The following is a 20,677-nucleotide window of genomic DNA, read 5'->3' on the forward strand; positions in this document are numbered from 1 at the left end:
ATGACAGTCATACAGATTATGATAAATTCAAATGACTGGAATTCTTGACAGTACCAGAAAGAAACACAGATAAAAAATAAATATTTAAATACAGATCCAGTGGACTGATTAACAAAGTCACTGCCAGCAACAGTTTTGTTAAACTATTGGAAAGGTCACAAGAAGTTACCTCTAATTATAGAGGTCTTTCCTCCATCCTGTGTTCTGAATTTTTTTTTTTTTTTTGAAAAGGTAGCTTTGAATCATCTTTTAACAATTGTTTTACTTTGGCTTTATATTGAGGCTTTTCTACTGAAAAAGCAATATATGTTCTCACAAATTCACTTCTGGTAGAACAAAAGAAGAGAATTATCATTATGGCATTTTCTGTGACCTTTCCCAGGTCTTTGTTTGTGAAAATCATAAAATTCTGCTGGAGAAACTAAAATAGTATGGTATTAAAGGCATTTCCCTCACATGAAGAGAGTCTTGTTCTAGAAACAGATGGTCACATTATGAAATGAGGGAACAGAAATAGGACTAACTTCACAGTGCTGAAACACTGAATGTGGTGTCTCATATGGCTTGGTGCTTGGCCTGCTCCTGTTTTTTGTCTACATAAATGATTTACCTAGGATATTTAATGACACTAGTATGCTAAGGGCCAAAACATATCCATACCAGATACTGCCACAAGAATAATTGAACAGGATTGGAACTAGCTCACAGAAAACAGCTTAACCCTTAATCTTACAAAGATGCAAGTCTAGAAAAATAAAACTGACTATCAAGTACCACACAAACAGTTCAGTGGGAACACAGAGGATGAGACTTCATATGTACAGTTCCCGGGCATCCAGCTGGATAACAAATTGAGGTGTCAGCAGTACACAGATAAGTTAAGTGAAAGAATACGTCATTAGCCATTCCTCTTATATCGTACAAAAATATCTGGACTCAGAAATTTAAATTCCACTCAACTCCAATGCTGGCTTTACGAGGTTTAGACTTTGCAAGATTATTGACATCAGATAGTGGCCTGTTTAAAGTTGCATAAATTCTTATTCATTAAAGAAATACAGGAAGATACATCTTCTATGCATCTTGTACACTGCGTAAGTGATACTTCATCTACTGGAGCAAATTCAGTCCTAAGAAAAAAGATGTGTTCACAATTCTTATAAGATCTATTGCTGAGAGTAAAAGTAATTTTTCAATTTTACTTGACACTGTGATTTACTGATTAAAAAGAAACTAAATAAAAAAGAAAAAACTGTACTAGTTTACTAATATTTTAAGATTAAGGGAACAGAAAAGAACTGATGCATTATTGTGATGTAGTAAAATCAAGTATATTCAATATTTTGGTTTCTCAAAAATCATTATGTTGCCATTCTGGAAAATAAGTAACAGTCAATAATAATAATAATAATAATAATACTGCCAGTTACAACATAAAACTTTTCATTCCACAAGCCAATCAACCAATAGTTCATTCTGCATTCTTTATAAATTCAGCTGATTCAAACTTTAAATCAAACTTTTAATTCAACATTACACTACATGCACATCTTATTCAAGATGAAGTTTGTTACTCCCAAATTCACTGTATGTAATGTTAATGCTGAATACAAATTTTGCTTTTTTAATTTATGTCTATATGTAGATGTATAGCCTACTACATGGATTTACTAATGCCCTTAAACTATCAGGGAACAGAGATGTCTTCTGTTTTGGCAAATTATGGATAATAATTAATCACCCATTTTTCTGTGACAGACATGTTTGCCTATCTGAAGACTTTACACTAAAATGAATTTTGAATAAAAATATGGTTTCTAATCTATTGCAAACAATGGAAAAAAAATCAAATGAGAAACTTAGACAAAGGTGAGCAGTTATCACAAAGTTTCATATCTGCATATTTATTGAATGGAATGAGATAACAGTGAATGAATACAGTTATGCTTCAAGTCCCAAAAATAATGTCAGTTGAGGGACTTAAGCAAGTGCAGTGAAGTGACAAAGCTCATGTTATGGTACACAGAACATAACAATATACAATTATACAGTGTACTCAGTGAAGTTGTACAGTGGAAAAATTATGCATGAGCCACTCACATAAACACATCCGTTACTCCTGAAACATTGCAGCTCATCTGGCTGAAACTAGATTACAAAATGAATTTAGGCTAGCTTTATTACCTATCCAGTTGCTTTAGAGTATTACAAAAGTGCAAATGTTAAATAGTTGTGAAAAACACATCTGCCTCAACTTAAAAAACTGATAGAAAACACAGAAACACAAAGACAGCTAAATGAAAGTATTTGATTCTTAGATTTCATGTCCCTTCTTACTGTAACTGATCTGATGCAATATGTCTCAAGATGAGATACATGCAGTTTCTGTCAGGAGTACTTCTATGATTCAATATTAGTCTAAAATTAAATGATCAGAAATATTTATACATATATATTAATTCTGTTTAAATTATCATCAAGCTACCTCATTTCATTCAATATATACACAAACATATAATATCCACATAACATAAAATTAATATGTAAATATTATCAGCTTTTCAGACACTTCAACTTTGTAGTTGGTGCAAGAATGAAACTTCCTAACAGATTAAAAATGTGAAGAAGATTCAAATTTAAATATAGATTTTTAGCATTTTTGACAAGATTTAGGTAGCATACATCTAGTGACTTTTTCTTCACATCCATTGACCTCCATATGCTGGTCTGTAATTAGTAGGAGAACATTTTGAGAAATTTAGTATAGTATTGGATACATGAGGTAATGGCTCATTAAACTGCTAGACCAGAGTATGAGAAATACTCAGATGACTCATTTTGCACTGTGCTTTTTGCAAAAGTAGAATCTACATTCAAGATACAATTTAGTATGTCAGGAAGGTTTACCAGCTTCTTCAATGCCCAAATACAGAAACTATACCTAGAAACAATTCCCTAGGCTTTGGCTAAACCACATTTCTCCAATATCCTTTCTTACAAGAGTGCTAGTACTGCAAGGTTTCCACGAGAATTTCTGTGTATTTTGGAGGATAGGAGATTAGGTACAGGTGTAAGTAAAGCTGTGAGGGCAGGTCATTGTATGTGCTTTGATAACTCAGTTGGTACAACAGTTTCCTGCAAAAAGCAAAGTTCCCAGGTTCGAGTTCCATTCCGGCACAGTTTTAATCTGCTAGGAAGTTTCAATATCTATTTTAAATGCTCTTACATTAGTCACGACAAAATCAAATTACAGGGTGACCTGTCATAGCAGAACACTGCATGTAAGTCTGATATAATTAATATTTACCGAAGTAGTAGTAGTAGTAGTAGTAGTAGTTGTTGTTGTTGTTGTTGTTGTTGTCGTCGTCTTCAGTCCTGAGACTGGTTTGATGCAGCTCTCCATGCTACTCTATCCTGTGCAAGCTGCTTCATCTCCCAGTACCTACTGCAACCTACATCCTTCTGAATCTGCTTAGTGTATTCATCTCTTTGTCTCCCTTTACGATTTTTACCCTCCACGCTGCCCTCCAATACTAAATTGGTGAACCCTTGATGCCTCAAAACATGTCCTACCAACCGATCCCTTCTTCTAGTCAAGTTGTGCCGCAAACTTCTCTTCTCCCCAATCCTATTCAATACCTCCTCATTAGTTACGTGATCACCCATCTAATCTTCAGCATTCTTCTGTAGCACCACATTTCGAAAGCTTCTATTCTCTTCTTGTCCAAACTAGTTATCGTCCATGTTTCACTTCCATACATGGCTACACTCCAAACAAATACTTTCAGAAACGACTTCCTGATACATAAATCTATATTCGATGTTAACAACTTTCTCTTCTTCAGAAACGCTTTCCTTGCCATTGTCAGTCTACATTTTATATCCTCTCTACTTGGACCACCATCAGTTATTTTACTCCCCAAATAGCAAAACTCCTTTACTACTTTAAGTGTCTCATTTCCTAATTTAATTCCTCAGCATCACCTGATTTAATTTGACTACATTCCATTATCCTCGTTTTGCTTTTGTTGATGTTCACCTTATATCCTCTTTTCAAGACACTGTCCATTCCGTTCAACAGCTCTTCCAAGTCTTTTGCCGTCTCTGACAGAATTACAATGTCATCGGCGAACCTCAAAGTTTTTACTTCTTCTCCATGAATTTTAATACCTACTCCAAATTTTTCTTTTGTTTCCTTTACTGCTCGCTCAATATACAGATTGAATAACATTGGGGAGAGGCTACAACCCAGTCTCACTCCTTTCCCAACCACTGCTTCCCTTTCATGCCCCTCGACTCGGATGACTGCCATCTGGTTTCTGTACAAATTGTAAATAGCCTTTTGCTCCCTGTATTTTACCCCTGCCACCTTCAGAATTTAAAAGAGACTATTCCAGTCAACATTGTCAAAAGCTTTCTCTAAGTCTACAAATGCTAGAAACGTAGGTTTGCCTTTTCTTAATCTTTCTTCTAAGATAAGTCGTAAGGTTAGTATTGCCTCATGTGTTCAAACATTTCTACAGAATCCAAACTGATCCTCCCCGAGGTCCGCATCTACCAGTTTTTCCATTCGTCTGTAAAGAATTCGCGTTAGTATTTTGCAGCTGTGACTTATTAAACTGATAGTTCGGTTATTTTCACATCTGTCAGCACCTGCTTTCTTTGGGATTGGAATAATTATATTCTTCTTGAAGTCTGAGGGTATTTCAACTGTCTCATACATCTTGCTCACCAGCTGGTAGAGTTTTGTCATGACTGGCTCTCCCAAGGCCGTCAGTAGTTCCAATGGAATGTTGTCTACTCCGGGGGCCTTGTTTCGACTCAGGTCTTTCAGTGATCTGTCAAACTCTTCACGCAGTATCGTATCTCCCATTTCGTCTTCATCTACATCCTCTTCTATTTCCATAATATTGTCCTCAAGTACATCGCCCTTGTATAAACCTTCTATATACTCCTTCCACCTTTCTGCCTTCCCTTCTTTGCTTAGAACTAGGTTGCCATCTGAGCTCTTGATATTCATACACGTGGTTCTCTTCTCTCCAAAGGTCTCTTTAATTTTCCTGTCGGCAGTATCTATCTTACCCCTAGTGAGATAAGCTTCTACATCCTTACATTTGTCCTCTAGCCATCCCTGCTTAGCCATTTTGCACTTCCTGTCGATCTCATTTTTGAGACATTTGTATTCCTTTTTGCCTGCTTCATTTACTGCATTTTTATATTTTCTCCTTTCATCAAATAAATTCAATATTTCTTCTGTTACCCAAGGATTTCTACTAGCCCTCATCTTTTTACCTACTTGATCCTCTGCTGCCTTCACTACTTCATCCCTCAGAGCTACCCATTCTTCTTCTTCTTCTTCTGTGTTTCTTTCCCCCATTGCTGTCATTTGTTCCCTTATGCTCTCCTTGAAACTCTGTACAACCTCTGGTTCTTTCAGCTTATCCAGATCCCATGTCCTTAAATTTCCACCTTTTTGCAGTTTCTTCAGTTTTAACCTACAGGTCATAACCAATAGATTGTGGTCAGAGTCCACATCTGCCCCTGGAAAAGTCCTACAATTTAAAGCCTGATTCCTAAATCTCTGTCTTACCATTATATAATCTATCTGATATCTTTTAGTATCTCCAGGATTCTTCCATGTATACAACCTTCTTTTATGATTCTTGAATCAAGTGTTAGCTATGATTAAGTTATGCTCTGTACAAAATTCTACCAGATGCCTTCCTCTTTCATTTCTTAGCCCCAATCCATAATCACCTACTATGTTTCCTTCTCTCCCTTGTCCTACTGACGAATTCCAGTCACCCATGACTATTAAATTTTCGTCTCCCTTCATTACCTGAATAATTTCTTTTATCTCATCATACATTTCATCAATTTCTTCATCATCTGCAGAGCTAGTTGGCATATAAACTTGCACTACTGTAGTAGGCATGGGCTTTGTGTCTATCTTGGCCACAATAATGCGTCCACTATGCTGTTTGTAGTAGCTTACCCGCACTCCTATTTTTTTATTCATTATTAAACCTACTCCTGCATTACCCCTATTTAATTTTGTATTTATAACCCTGTATTCACCTGACCAAAAGTCTTGTTCCTCCTGCCACCGAACTTCGCTAATTCCCACTATATCTAACTTTAATCTATCCATTTCCCTTTTTAAATTTTCTAACCTACCTGCCCGATTAAGGGATCTGACATTCCAAGCTCTGATCCGTAGAACGCCAGTTTTCTTTCTCCTGATTATGATGTCCTCCTGAGTAGTCCCCGCCCAGAGATCCGAATGGGGGACTATTTTACCTCCGCAATATTTTACCCAAGAGGACGTCATTACAGAAGTTATTAATCAACAAACATAATAACTTGAAAAATGGGATCCATGAGAATTCCTTTCTTCATGTTAATCTTGAGCTAATATGTTCTTAGAAGCTTTTCCTATGCACACAGAGTATCTCAAACCACCATGTTCACATTAGCAGTGAAGAAAGAACATGATGTTTTTACAGAAATAATTTCAAAGACAAAGAGATTCAAAAGTAGGAAATAAAACATTAGAAGAGAAACCATTACTGAAGGGAATAATTAGTAGCTGCAAAACAAGATAGTCTGAATGTGGTTGACCACACTGGAGGAAAGGAGTAAGGTGGTGGATTTCATGTCGCAAACTGCTCTGACTGAAGAGGTGCACTGAGTCATTGAAAAAATGGACTGGGGGATTAGATTAGTGGCTGAAACATGCTGGGTTGGCTGTAGGAGAAGAGAGATGCTCTTCAACAGGCAGGAGTGTGTGCAGTGGGGAACACATTTCTGTGGTGGCCATTGCTACATTGACTAGGTAGTCCTTTGTCAGTGCCTATACAGTTTTTTAGAGCAAGAGATGATAGCAACAATCAAGAACAATCAAGAAAACAACATGATGAAAAACCACATTTTCACTAAGCACACAAATTTAAATGAGACACAAACTCTTTCATTTTGAAGGAATCATTTGTAATTGAATAAAATATACTCTGCTTTCTCTTAATAGCACTTCAAAAAGCAATGAATTGTAAATATTAACTACTACATATGCATAATTAAATGCTTCATGAGTAGTAACATTTTTCCCTCCTCAAATACCCCAAATAATTTTATCACAATACTTCTCTGAAGTCTTTAATTTCTTCATGAAGAACGTAGAGGTCCGTATGACGTAATGTTTTTGGAGTAAATGTTACACTGAATGTGATATGCTGCAGATTGGGGTATTCTGCAAAGGATTTTCAAACCTGTTACAGAACTACATTAGTTTTAAATCCAAGACTCATTGACTTGAACTGTTTCTAATTTCCACTATATCGCTGAGTAAGTAGTACCATTTTTGAGACTGTTTGGTCAGTATATGTTTAAGAGATGTTATCAAATAAGCATGTAGTGTATTATTGAAAAGTGGTACGATGTGATGGTCAATGTATTACAATGACTACCACCTGTTGGTAAGGCAAACATATTAGTTAAGTTCACATATAAAAGTAAGCACTTGAAACTACAGTTTAAAACTTTTCTATACTTAGTCAGTGTTTGTGTATTTTGTTAAATGATTTCCCATATTTCACTGTAATTTCTACTAAATGTGTTAATAGGCCTGTGTGGTGTTCATCAGGAAAATGGTTCGTTCATGCCTACTTTAAATAGTATTTCAGGTGCAGCAGAAGACTTAAATACCTGATGCGAAATTTGTAAGTTTTAGCATTATTATGGAGCATACAATAGTGGAAAAACCTTGTGGTTAATTTCAAGCTCTCTAACCTACTTGTGGGCAGTCCTATCAATTATGACACTTGTAATATGAAAATGTAGGCTTTTCTAGGCACTGATAATGACAACTTTGCTTAACAGGAATACAATGGATGGTACTGACACCCAGATTATGAAAATTGCTGCAAGTTATGTCTAGTGTAGAACAGTGGAATTGCTTTGTGTGATTACCTTGGAGAAAAAATTGTCTGTGTAGTGAGTATCTTCAAACTTAAGAATTGTGCAAATACTTTATTTAACAAGTTTACTTCTAATGCTTAGTCACTACTGAATCAATTGTTGTAAAGAAAACTTTAAAAGCAAGTAGTTCTACTTCTATAAAACCACTAGGAAATATACAAGGTCAATAAATTATGCAACTGAGAGACTTTCTACCATGAACAATCAAAGAAGGAAAGAAAGAAAAAAATCAAAGGTAGATTGTGCAGTACTTTCGATTATTATACTGATATTTGATGATGATGCATAGATGAATTAATGTGCTCCTCTGCACAATATACTTAAATGACTGATCTAGTTATAACCTTCAAGTGACCCAAGTAATGATCTTGTATGTGCTCAATACCTAGCTCAGCCAGAAGTGTTTAAGTCCTGCAGTAAACCTATTTAAGACTGCCTATCACAGCATCACTAGAACACTAGTTACAATTATTTCCACAAAATGGATTGTCAACTTTTTTTTTCAGTGAGCTTTTTGAATCTCCATGTACTGCTTATGATAATGAATATAGTGATCCACAAAGTATGTGTGTGAAGGGTATCAGGAAAATATAATATCACCTTGCTAAACTAGCCTGGTAATAAGTTGAAATGAAACAGAACATTACACAAGCATCAGATGAGCAGAATTGTAAACTATGCTGTCATGTCCATAACCATCGTCGTCGTCTTTTAAATCCACAAAAACAAATAGTAGCATAAAAGTTACCAAAATTTGGGCAGTGCATAGTTATAAAACTAACAGTCACCCTGCAATGTGTAAAAAGAAAACAGAACTATAAACAGAAAAGATGGAGTACAGTGTTTGTGACCTACCTGTTCTAGAAGGCGAAGCTTACGACGATGACTCTGCTCGCCCAGTCGATCAACAAATTCACGTAGTTCTTCAATCTCTTCTTTCACTTGCTGGACAGTATCCAGCTCGTGCTTGATGGCCACCATATCACGCTTCACCTCACTCACTTCACTCTGGCACGACTCGACTGATTTTGTGAGCTCTTGTAGCTGGGTCCGGATCTCGCACAGTGCTACAGACGTTTCAAATTGTCGGTCTCCTCTCGCCTGCAGCTCATCCAGCTTGTTGCTCAGGTTTGTGCTCATCACGCTCACCTGCTTCTGCAGACTGTCACCCCCCCAATTTCCTGTTACAATAATTCTGTCTACTTGTGTCAGTAGATAGTTAAAATTAAATTTTAAGAAGGAGAATGACATACTTAATTTTTATTTTTTGAATTGCTGATAATGCCCAATCATTCTCATGCAGTCCCTCATACATAATAAAGGTGCTGTGTATTAAATTCAAATGAAATATAAGTCAGTCTAATTAATGACAGCTAGACCAGCAATTTCAGGTGAATGCTGCAGTTTTTATAGGCTTACAGAAAGCACATTCCAATAATGTATAACAGAGTGTAATGCAATATTTTGCACCGAATGAATGAAACTTCAAAAATCAGGTAATACATTATAAGTGAATGGAATGTGGATGCAGAAAGATATTCTAGCCATAATATCTTTCAAATAGTAGACTGTTTGTGCTAAGACACTGTTGATAAGTAAGTTAAAAGTAATTCTCTTGTTTAAGAGATTTCTAGCAAGCAAACGGAATCATTCATTCCCAGTAATCAAATACACCGCATACAGAATAATTTGGAAGGGGATGCTCCACATTTTTCGTCTAGGAAGGGTACATATATGTTAGTAAATACTAAGTGCAAAATATCTTAACTGCTTACTGTTTACTGAGTAATTGTACATAAATTTTTTATTCCTGTTGTTGCTTGCAGCAGTTTAATGAGACTACATTTATTGTAATGATGGAACAAACTGCTTGAAGATAGCAGGAACTGCCAACGATGTGGTTGAATGGTATGTTACAAATAACTAGTGCATCCAACTTCTCTATTATTTTCACGCCAGTCTTTCTGGAGTAGTTGCTGCACCTTCCAAAATACTGACAACTTGTAAAACAGGACATAAAACTTTAATCAGTATTCAGACTAAATGACAAAATGGATTAATGAAAGCAACCATAACAAAGGCATTTCTAATACAAATACAAAATAAACTACATGTAAATAGAGGAAATTGAGCAGAAAATTTTGTGTGATGTGTATGCAAGAATTAAATTCCATTACACAAGGTGGTTAAACACATCCACAAAACACCACTTTCAAAATAAATAAAGCACATTTTTACTGGTTTTCAGCTTTTATCTTCACTCATTAATACGTGTCCCTCTTCTAACAATTGCTCCTGGAATATCAACTTCTTGTATCTCAAAAATAGTTCCACTGCATGTAAAGCATGGTAGCCACATATTTAGTATAATGATTGAACAAAATAATTTGTAAATAAATGGAGAAAACACTTTGTACAATGTGTGATAGCATAGACCAATGCTGGAGTATGAAAATATTATCTTTGATAATTGCACGATACGCAGCATACAGAGCCCACCATATCCTACTTAATATTCTCAGTACATATTCCTAATTACTTAAGTGAGGCATCATTAACAAAGAAGGAAATTTACTGATCCCCACTGAGATTTAATATAATCTCAATAGCTAAAATATGAATCCTGTTGGGGTACACAATCTAAATTATTGTGTGTATTTGCATTTCTTAAAGTTGTGTAGAAAGCAAAACAGGAAGAAGAAAGCACCATCTGAACTGAATGACAATATAACTTGCAATTGTTCAAAAAATGAAAAAAAGGAAATTTTTGTAATGCAAAAGGTTTTGACTACACAGATGAGGTGAAACAGAGCTCCTAGTCTACACGAGCAACGAGATTTTGTTTCACACTGATGGAACTGTGCATCTCAATGGCATGTTGGTCATGTGAAGCCTCTTAACAGCAACTCCTTTTTACATATTTCTCACCATGACCTATTTACAATACTCCAGTACAATTAAATAAAATTCACACTTAGTTGTACACAGCCTTTTTGAAAACACACTATCAAAATTTAAAACAGGTAACACTGTTTTTTTTTTTTTAGCTTATGAATCCTAGAATTTTATCAGATTGCCAATCATCCTGATGTATATTTCCCTGGAGATACATGAAATGAGCTGTGCTCTTGTTGCTGTGAGCAGGTTTTACTTGACTTTCTGCTAAGGACTATTACAGAACTGATTTAGTCGGAGAGGAGGAACTTGCCTGAACATGCGAGAAACATAAGGCTTCTAGAGAAAAAATGTTAATTCCGACAGAAAAACAAATTTTAAAAATTTCATTCCAACAATATTTTGCCTATAATCGATAACTTATTTTTGTTCGGAGAGAGTACTGAAATTATAAATATTCTACACACTCAGTAACAAGGAACAACGGTAAAAAAAAATAAACACTGGAAGTGGTGTTGCTATGTCAGGTCCCTACTGCTTTTCATTAATGCAATATAAACAAAACTGAGGTTAGTAGTGTACCTATGCCATATTCAGCCTACATCTCAATGCTGATCACATATGCCAGAAAAATGTAAGGAACTAAAACTGAAATGGGTAAACCTATGCTCCCAAAAATATTGTCTTTTGTACAAGTACAGACGCAGTTACAAGGGAAATGGAAATAAATATTACACTAGTAAACTTGATAAAGATTTTCATATTAACTGTAACCATATTTCTTTAGGCCCCGCAAACAGTTTCTTATTAACTGTAGCAATATTTCTTTACCATTTTACACTTGCTATATCAGAGAAATTTCACGAGCTGATGTGTTTCGCACCATGTGCTATTGAAGCAGCCATATTCTATTAAACTGTTTTGGAAACAGTTACAAATTAATGGTACATAGAAGAGGTGTTACAAATTACAACAAATAAAAAAGTGATCTACAAATGATTTTCAGTGCACTACTCTCACATATGAAAGAGGTAAAACTTGTATGACTATTCAACAGAGTTCAATTAATTCATTTATCAGCAAATAATCTTTGGTTAATGTGAACTATATGAATTAGAAGTAATATGATAACTGAAACATATCAATGTCCTGCTCTTTGTTTTTAATAACTGTAATTAAATGCTACATTTTGTACGCTATGTGACATATGCTTTTTATAATGTTAGTAAGGGAATCAGGTGACAAATTTGGCATTTTGGTTTTTGGTCATGTTAACAAGTATATCTTGTATTAATTTTGATTACATTAAATAGTCATTCTCCTTCCGTTCATTCAGCGATTTTTTAAATCTTCTTAAACAATTTACTAAGTTTTAAGACATGCAATAGCAATTTCAAGTAACTTATGTGACATCAGTAACACAGGCATCTTAATTCAGTTAGAAATAATAACTCACAAATGTTGAAATAGTCTTAACACAATTACTGCATGCTGAAACTTTTGTTGTAAAGTAAAAAACACACAATTACATTAATAACTTATGGACTCCATCAAGAAACCCCATAGATCTTAACACATCTAATGAATGCACCTTCATAAACAAGTGAGTGCACCATGCAACGTAGTCTCCTCCCCAAATGAGTGCATTATTAGTGTCCCTCTCATTTCCATTTTTCTGTTAGTGTAAATGATATTAAGATATATGACTTACAAAATGGTTTTGTAATCACCCGCTTCAGAAATATTTTTTGTGGGGCAAAAGTTTCAGGAAATCATAAGGTTCAGGACTATATACAAAGAAGGACTTTTCATTTGCTTAAAATAATTTACTTCAAAACATTACTGGAAAGTTTACTTTTATGGCTGATTCTCATTCTCAAAAACAGATTTCCAATGTTTAGATTTTTTAACAGATTTTGGGAATTAAATTATTTTCTTTATCTTTACCGAAAAAGATCTCCAAAAATGAAAGCAAAATCAAAAATGTTTGCTTATTAAGTGGCAACAGAAAGGTTTAAAAATAGAAAATTTTCTTGAAGTATGCCAAAAGTACTTATCCACTTTATGGCAAAAAGTGTAACAATGATCAACTATGTGAATTGCTTCATGAAAACAGTCAGTCTCGCCTCAACTTTCACTTCTCACAATTGCTCCACCTCCTTGGCCCAAGAGTAGATTACCAGTACCTACAAAAAAATTCAGCCTGATGTAAAACTAATTATCCCTCTCAAAAAATCGCCTCCTGTTATTGCCTTTGTTTAATATTAGGAATCAAAATTAGAGGGTGAAAGGAGGGAGAAGTGGAATGTGTGGAAGACATCACAGAACTCTACACTGTGAAAGGCACAAGAAATTGCAACTGTATTTACATCTAACAATATTGTGATAGTTGAATGAAATACAATTTCTTTTTATGTAATGATTTTGTGCACACAAATACACAAAGTAGATAATGGTCATGTCTGATATTTCATGAAATGGTTTTTGTTTTCAGCGAAATGATAAAATATCTTGGTGCAAAGAGAGTCAATTTTAACAATGCAGTTTGGGCTAACACACAATGAACTGAGAGGAAAAGAGAGACTGCAGAATATCACATCTCTCAATTTCTTATAACTGCAGTTACAAAATATTAAAGTTTTTTCTTAATTCACAGAGAATGTAATGAGTAATAAACAATGGAAATAGGAAATAGAAACTTAGTTGATTATTTACATAATTATTTCTATTTAGTTTCAGGGAGTGGGGAAGGGGAGAAATTTTAGTACTTAGGTTGCACTGCAGTATGCTTGGTGGTAAATATCCTATTTGTCTCTGCTACTATCCAGATGAAGGGGCAGTAAAATGGAAGACCTATTAGTTTTTAACTAAGGATATTTTGTCCAAGTAGAGTTAATTGTGTGTGTGTGTGTGTGGGGGAGGGGGGGTGTACTACACCTGTCCTTTCCTCCTCCCCCCCCCCCCCCCCCAAGGTAAGTCTTTCCGCTCCCGGGATTGGAATGACTCCTCACCCTCTCCCTTAAAACCCACATCCTATCATCTTTCCCTCTCTCCTGAAGAAGCAACCGTCAGTTGCGAAAGCTAGAAATTTTGTGCGTGTGTGTTTGTGTGTTTTATTTATTGTGCCTGTCTACCGGCACTTTCCCGCTTGGTAAGTCTTGGAATCCAGAGAGATCACTGAGTTCTAATGTTAGCGGGGTTGATCGCTCATCAAAATGTGCTGTGTTTTATTTCAATCACTGCAAAGCTTTCAAAGTAAAGCTTAAGACTTCTGTGAGGCATTGCTCTAATTCTATCAACATTCTTCCACCCTCTTCCCCTGCACCCCCTCATAAACACATAAAAGAGGGAGGGAGGGAGATATATATTGGGGGGTGAAAGGTGAGTGTGTTTGGTTGGATGTAGAAAGAAACACACTATCCAAAGTAACCTCAATGTTACCGTACTTTACAAAATATCAGAGGTCAATGTACTCTGGATCTGCACATGTCAACTACCCAAAAATACATTTGAACTTCCTGAGAGACTAAAACTGCACGCACTTGCCCATAAAAGCCAAAGGTCTCGACTTCGAGTCTCTGTCTGGCATGCAGTTTTAGTCGGCCAGAAAGTTTCCTATCAGCACACACTCCACTTCAGAATGCAAATATAATTCTGAAAATAAAGTATTTGCAAAAGTATGTAATAAAGCTAACTTTCTACAAATCAGTGGCAAGTTTTAAAAACTGACAGAGGTGGACAGTATTAAGAGACTTAATATAGACATACACACGTACTGACCAAACAGTTCTTGTAAGGACTGAAACAGAGTCAGTGCCTCTCAAGTAAACAAGTTTGGAATCCAGCCTTATAAGCAGATTACCCTGATGATGATTTATTAGAAATACAAAAACAGTTAAGGCTGGAGACAATACAACAGGTACAGCAGAGTAGAGTGGAAAGTGCCATGGATAGTTCATTTCATACTTTAATGAGCAAAATACAAGCAAGATAATGGGTGGGACAACCAGCTGGTGCCACAATAGATTACTTAGATATAAAATAATTACAAATTGGAAAGAAGCAAAAAACAGAACTTGTGGAAGAAATGATACAAAAAAAGGAAATAATATTTTTGCTATGTAATCAACAACTGAATATAATTTGAAGAAATTAAAAAATGTTGGCATATGAGGTGCAAAAGGAAAACTTTAGTTAAATGTCAAAAAAATCACAAATAAATGTACACTTTATACTGAAAGTCTGAACAGTTAGCAAGTCCTGTCTTGCAACTATGAACAGGATGAGGTGGAGATGGATGAGAAATATGGAATGTGTTTTATTCATCTCATAACACGTATAACTTCAGAATATACATCTGATGTATAGGAGACATGTCAGGGTTACAATTTATTTATTTAAAATTTGTCAAGCTTACAATATTACTTATTGAAGACCTTATACAGGGTTATTTCTAACACTATTTCAGAATTTGCATCCTCTTTGACTAACATAAGTTTTTATTTCATTTTAAGGATCCAGCCAAGGTATCACTTCATCCTTTAGTAGGAGGAGGAAGAGTATAAAGTGGTTTACGAGGCAGAAACTGACAGTCCAATAATGTATTAGAGTTTAATTTGTCGCTTAGAGGTTTGAATAGTCAGAATGAATCAGTGAGATACTGTTGAAGTTAATGCAATCAGCAGGAGCTTCAGAAACCAGAAGGTTATTTCATATGGTGGCTAGATGTACACAAGAGAAGTTACTACCAGGTTTCTGGAAAAGCATCAGTGACAAAAAGGCACGAAGAATAATATGCACTAAGGCTAAGGTTCATAATGTTTTGCTGAACGTAATACACTATCAGAAACATTGTTACCTGTGAAGAGTGTTTCTTCAATAAAATAATGAGCTTTGCTGGTTTCAAAACCTGACAATGAATTATGTGACAGGAGCACAGTATTACAGGGATGCAAAGCTTGGTAACAATAAAACTGGAAGAGAGGAAACTGGAAACACTGGAACTTCTGTCTTATAACCACATGCATGTAATGGATGGATGGATGGATGGATGGCTGGCTGCATGATAGGTTTTTGGATGCTCAGCATCATGGTCTCCAGTAACTAACTCTCAGGTCAGCTCAACAGCCTGCCTACTATTTATTTTGCTAATCTGGACAGTATTAAAGTATTTGAACTGTGATGTAACCAAGAATGTTTAAGAAAGAATGAGTGAGAAACATACTCAATGTGAAATGAAATATTGTAGGTCAGAGAAAGACACTAAAATACTGAATAGATAATGGAGGATGCTGGATGAAACCCATATGCAGAGATGAAAATACATCATTGTACAAGCTAAAGAGGATAGGATCAAAATATTCAAAAGACTGATGCTGTAAAAAGAAAAGGTATAATGCAGTACATGTCTAACAACAATAACCTTTTCTGAAATGATGATGCTACAATCATCATTGTTGATTATGCCCAGACATGGTTTGGGGAACAGGGTTATTAGCTTCAACAGTCTACTGGGCCAGCAGAGTCTCAACTAAAATGCAGCCAGTTAGGCATAAATTACATTTATATGTCAAGATAAAATTAGTTCAGTATTGTGCTGTTCTTTTTCCTTCAGGAGTTTTATTATTTTTGTAACTAACTGTATCAAATGACTCATTAACAATGAACTAGTTAAATTCTGGGGACCTGCCGTTTCTCTCTACATCATCATCATTCTTTGTTTCACTTGCCAAGATGGAAATTAACATATTTTATATTGACTTCCAATAATGCAACTAAAAACAAAATAAACTGGCAATGTTTTGCTATAAGAGCAGAGAACTTTGATCAGCTCATCCACTGCCTACCCTCCTGTCTCTCATTTAAGTTTGTTTTTAATTAAGTTATTATATAGGAACGAGTATGGTTCTTAATATGTTTAGAGCACTTCAAAAGTGAAAGCAACTTTGTTCAAAAATAATAATTAAATAGGAAAAAATCTTTCATCAATGTACAACAATGTGTACCAAATACTTGTTAAATGAGTTGTTTTATATGTGGTTTGGCAGACTTTCATAACTGGTTTTCACATCTTTCTTTTGTTATTGCATATTTTACAGTGTATGAAATAGTGCAAAAATTAAAGGTGCTAAGAGTTATTATTTAGATAAAACCAAGATCCTTTTAAAAATACATTATCCTACAATAAATTCTAACATCAAAACATTCACATGACAGGACAAAACACACACAACTTAAGTAAGTTAAACAAAAATTTTTTATTCAACAGACATGCAATAAAAAAATAAGAAGCTGCAAAACTCTCCACCAAATCATATGAATATTTAGGCCCTAAGAATTCACAAGCATATTTTTGTTTCGAAACAATAAAAAAGTGGCTGCACAAAATGACAGGAATTTACATGCACAAAATAGATTTGCATTTTTAGTTCTCTTAAGTAACTTGTTCCCTTTCTTTTGGTTCAACTAAGTGGTGTCTATCACTGATTCATTAGTTACCAATCAGTTCTAATGTTCCATCATTCTTCGGTTTCACATCGCTGCACCTCTCAGTGGGAGTGGGAATCGGTCTGTGTTATCACAACTGCAGCTACTGACAAATTTCCAGTGTTTTATAGCTTTAGTTGTGTTCAACAGCAGCAAATAAAAATATTTTCTAGAATTTTTCAGACATTAGTGAGTTATAGAGTAGTAAATTTTATTTTTTATTAATGTCAGTCTGGAAATGCATTGCCATTTCAAATCACAAGGTCTGTTAAGGAAATGAATACATGTGAAGTTGACATTTACCATGCATAATATCAGAGCAATTAGTTACATTTTTTTCTTTATTGTATTAGATTATGCATCATAAAATGAGCAGGAAATATGACTGGCTATTTTCACTGGACTGAACAATTACACTGTAGTTAAGAAATGAAGTGGTGGAGCTCTTAAAATTACTTTCTTCACTATGCACCCTATTGGAATATAGCTCTACAATCCTCCCTCACTCATAGTAAGTGCTTAATTAATACAAAAATATTTTTATTTATTTTTTGGTATGTAATTTTGAATGAACATCTTACATTTGCAATTGCATTAACAACAAAAGTTGATGATTTTATTCAAATAACCGTTTAGTATAATTTTTATTCCAAGTCATTCCTTCAACATCAAATTATTTGTTGTTTACTGCATTGCTACAGATAAATAATAATGATGTGATCCTGTTCCATATATCTGTGTAACAGTTTTATGCTTTGAAACATCTAACAAAGTGTGGCAAGTTTTTTGTCATGAGGAGTATTAAGCAACTCAGATGATTACTATATGGGTTTTAAAAGGCAAAGACTTACAGTAATTTAGCAGCATTTAATATTTAATATTTCAGAGAGGTGAAGAGATGGAAAAAAATATTTCAGTACCCTTGAATTGGCTTTTCCAGTATATCCCGAGTTTAGTGTCATCCACAGTTCAATACAGAAGACCATATCCATATTGTAACAGGAGTGGAAATTGCTACTGCAAAATGTGTGTTCAACTATCTAGGGGCAGCATTAATGACAGGAAATATGCACAAGAAATTTACTCAATGAGATTTTCGTTTTGTAAGACAGAATGAAATATCAGCCCATTGTTTTATTTTCTTCTTAATGTATATTTTCTTTTCTTTTTTCTAATGCAATGGGCTGATGAGAATTATAATGAATAGCAGATGGTGTAAGTATCAAAATGGAATCAGTGAGAGCTGTATAATTTTGAATATCTGCCGTTACTGGTTTTAAGATTGATGCAAACTGATGCTGTGTCAATACAAACATCACATTACTTTTTGGATTACAGGCCAGGGTAATCAGCCAGTATGTCCGAAGTTAATTTACTTACAAAACTTTCCAATAAATTGGTACCATAATCTATGGATATTACAAAGCACAAAAAAGTATTTTAAATGAACCACATTCACAGCATCTGTTCTCAGTACATTACTTCACTGGCCTACCATGGTATACTGTTTGGTGAAAAGTTTTCAGTAATGAATGAAGGTTAAATTAAGAAAAAATAATAAATAAAAAGAGATGAGGTTGATATTTACCCGTACTCCCGGCTGCCTCCACTATAAAGGAAAAGAACAGAAAGAGGAATAAAAATGGAAGAAAGGGTACTGCTTATAGTCTCGATAAGTAGTTTTAATGCATGTCAGTTTTTTTTACTGTGAATAATACATTCTGATACCTATTAATACTATTATGTCTCTAAAGGAAGTTACCGGGAGACTGCATGGCTGAAACAAGCAGTCAGGTACATATGTTACAGCAAATGTAATTGGGAACAGCCTTGTGAAATGAGACATTTGTGTGTTAAATAACATTCATTCCATCCAGCAATTTTTGTTGCCATGATAGCTGTTTCAGTAGACAACAGAATCAATAACAAAACTTGAGCCTTGGTTTGGTACCAGGACAAGCATAGCAAAATTTATGCTTCCTTAACATCTTAGATTAAAACAGATTCCTTTCTTTGTGCACTAAAGGGTCCTTGTTGTCAATAATACTAAAAGATATTAACACAGATAACAGAAGATTTTAATTTTTGTATAATCAAATTACTTTGTGGCTAACAAATGATGGAATAGAACTGACATGTTAAAAGTGATGGTTAAAGTATTAATTTGTCATTATAACTAATGCAGTATACACCACTTCTGCAAGCATCATCTGTTAAAAGTGGTGTTACAATATATTATATCTATGAATATTTCAGAGGAACAATTAACTACAATTAATTCCAAGCAAATAAATTCATGACAGTAATGGTCAGTTTTAACTAAACCACTCCCATGCAAACACGATTATGTAGGTCAACTGCAGCAACATTAAGTACGGATTATAAATTGCAGGCAACAGCTAGATAACAGTTCTGATATGCATTTTACCTAACAGAAATATTGCTATTGATACATGAATGAATTGCAAGAAATGAAAATACCACAACTCGTGAAGTAAGATGTTCATATGTTTGATAGTATTGAACATACAAGATTTTTCAACAAAAATTGCATAGGGAATGAAATGATAGGGTCCATGCAATGCACAAAAATATAAATTTTGGTATAAATTCTCACATGTAGTCATTTCACAAAGCTGGAAAGGATAATATGAAATGTCAAGGTACTTGTGAATTCGTTTACAATAACTCATAAATCTCTAAAATATTTAGTTTAAGTTATGATGATTAAGAAGCAACAAAATTTCAAACAGTTTGTTGCATTTGTTAAGGCAAAACGCACTTAACAAAGATGAAAGGTGACTGATTCCTATGGCAGACAGTTGCCTATATATGGTTTGAGTTACTGATTTCATACTAGGGCACCCAAATTTTCCATCTATTCTGTGCATGATCCTTAAACAAGATCAGTAAAGTGAAAGTTAAACTGACTGTATTTATGGAACAGTGAAGCCAAAAGTTTATTGAGTTTTAAATATCAAACAAGATTTTAGTTGGAAGTAAAAAGCTGCAGTGTAGAAACTGTACACTAAATGCTAGCTGATTGAAAAACAGCACAAGAAAAATTATTATTGTAACTAACTATATGGGTAATAAGTTTTATTCAGAATTCTCATTACAAATTTCTATAAAAATGTGCACAATCACAAACACATGAAGGCAATAGTGTAATATCACTGTCTGGATGCCAAAGATCATTTTCATTTTATGATAACTCATATTTCAAAAGACCAGTTCTTACACATTTTGGCCGATACATTCACCTACATTCCCGAAAGAACTGGTAATTTTTTCAATTATGCATCTCAGTTTATTCCTC

The 20,677-nt window shown here is 34.6% G+C and overlaps 1 protein-coding gene across 17 annotated transcripts in view; it reads right to left on the reverse strand.

Annotated features, from left to right (window-relative positions):
• Window positions 1–20,677, reverse strand: part of LOC126268161 (glucose transporter type 1) — a 1,240,707-nt gene that overhangs the window by 254,655 nt on the left and 965,375 nt on the right. For 15 of the 17 annotated variants that reach the window (XR_007549106.1, XM_049973736.1, XM_049973724.1 and 12 more), the window contains 2 exons: window positions 18,947–18,967; window positions 8,833–9,139 (listed from right to left, as the gene is read on the reverse strand). Coding sequence is in view for 16 of the 17 variants with exons in the window: in XM_049973736.1 (XP_049829693.1) it covers window positions 8,833–9,139; window positions 18,947–18,967 (328 nt within the window). In the remaining variant the exon portion in view is untranslated. The remainder of the gene's footprint in view (window positions 1–8,832; window positions 9,140–18,946; window positions 18,968–20,677) is intronic. The other 2 variants (XM_049973726.1, XM_049973733.1) reach the window with 1 other exon arrangement.

This window comes from Schistocerca gregaria, chromosome 4 (genome assembly GCF_023897955.1).
Source record: "Schistocerca gregaria isolate iqSchGreg1 chromosome 4, iqSchGreg1.2, whole genome shotgun sequence".
Taxonomy (NCBI): domain Eukaryota; kingdom Metazoa; phylum Arthropoda; class Insecta; order Orthoptera; family Acrididae; genus Schistocerca; species Schistocerca gregaria.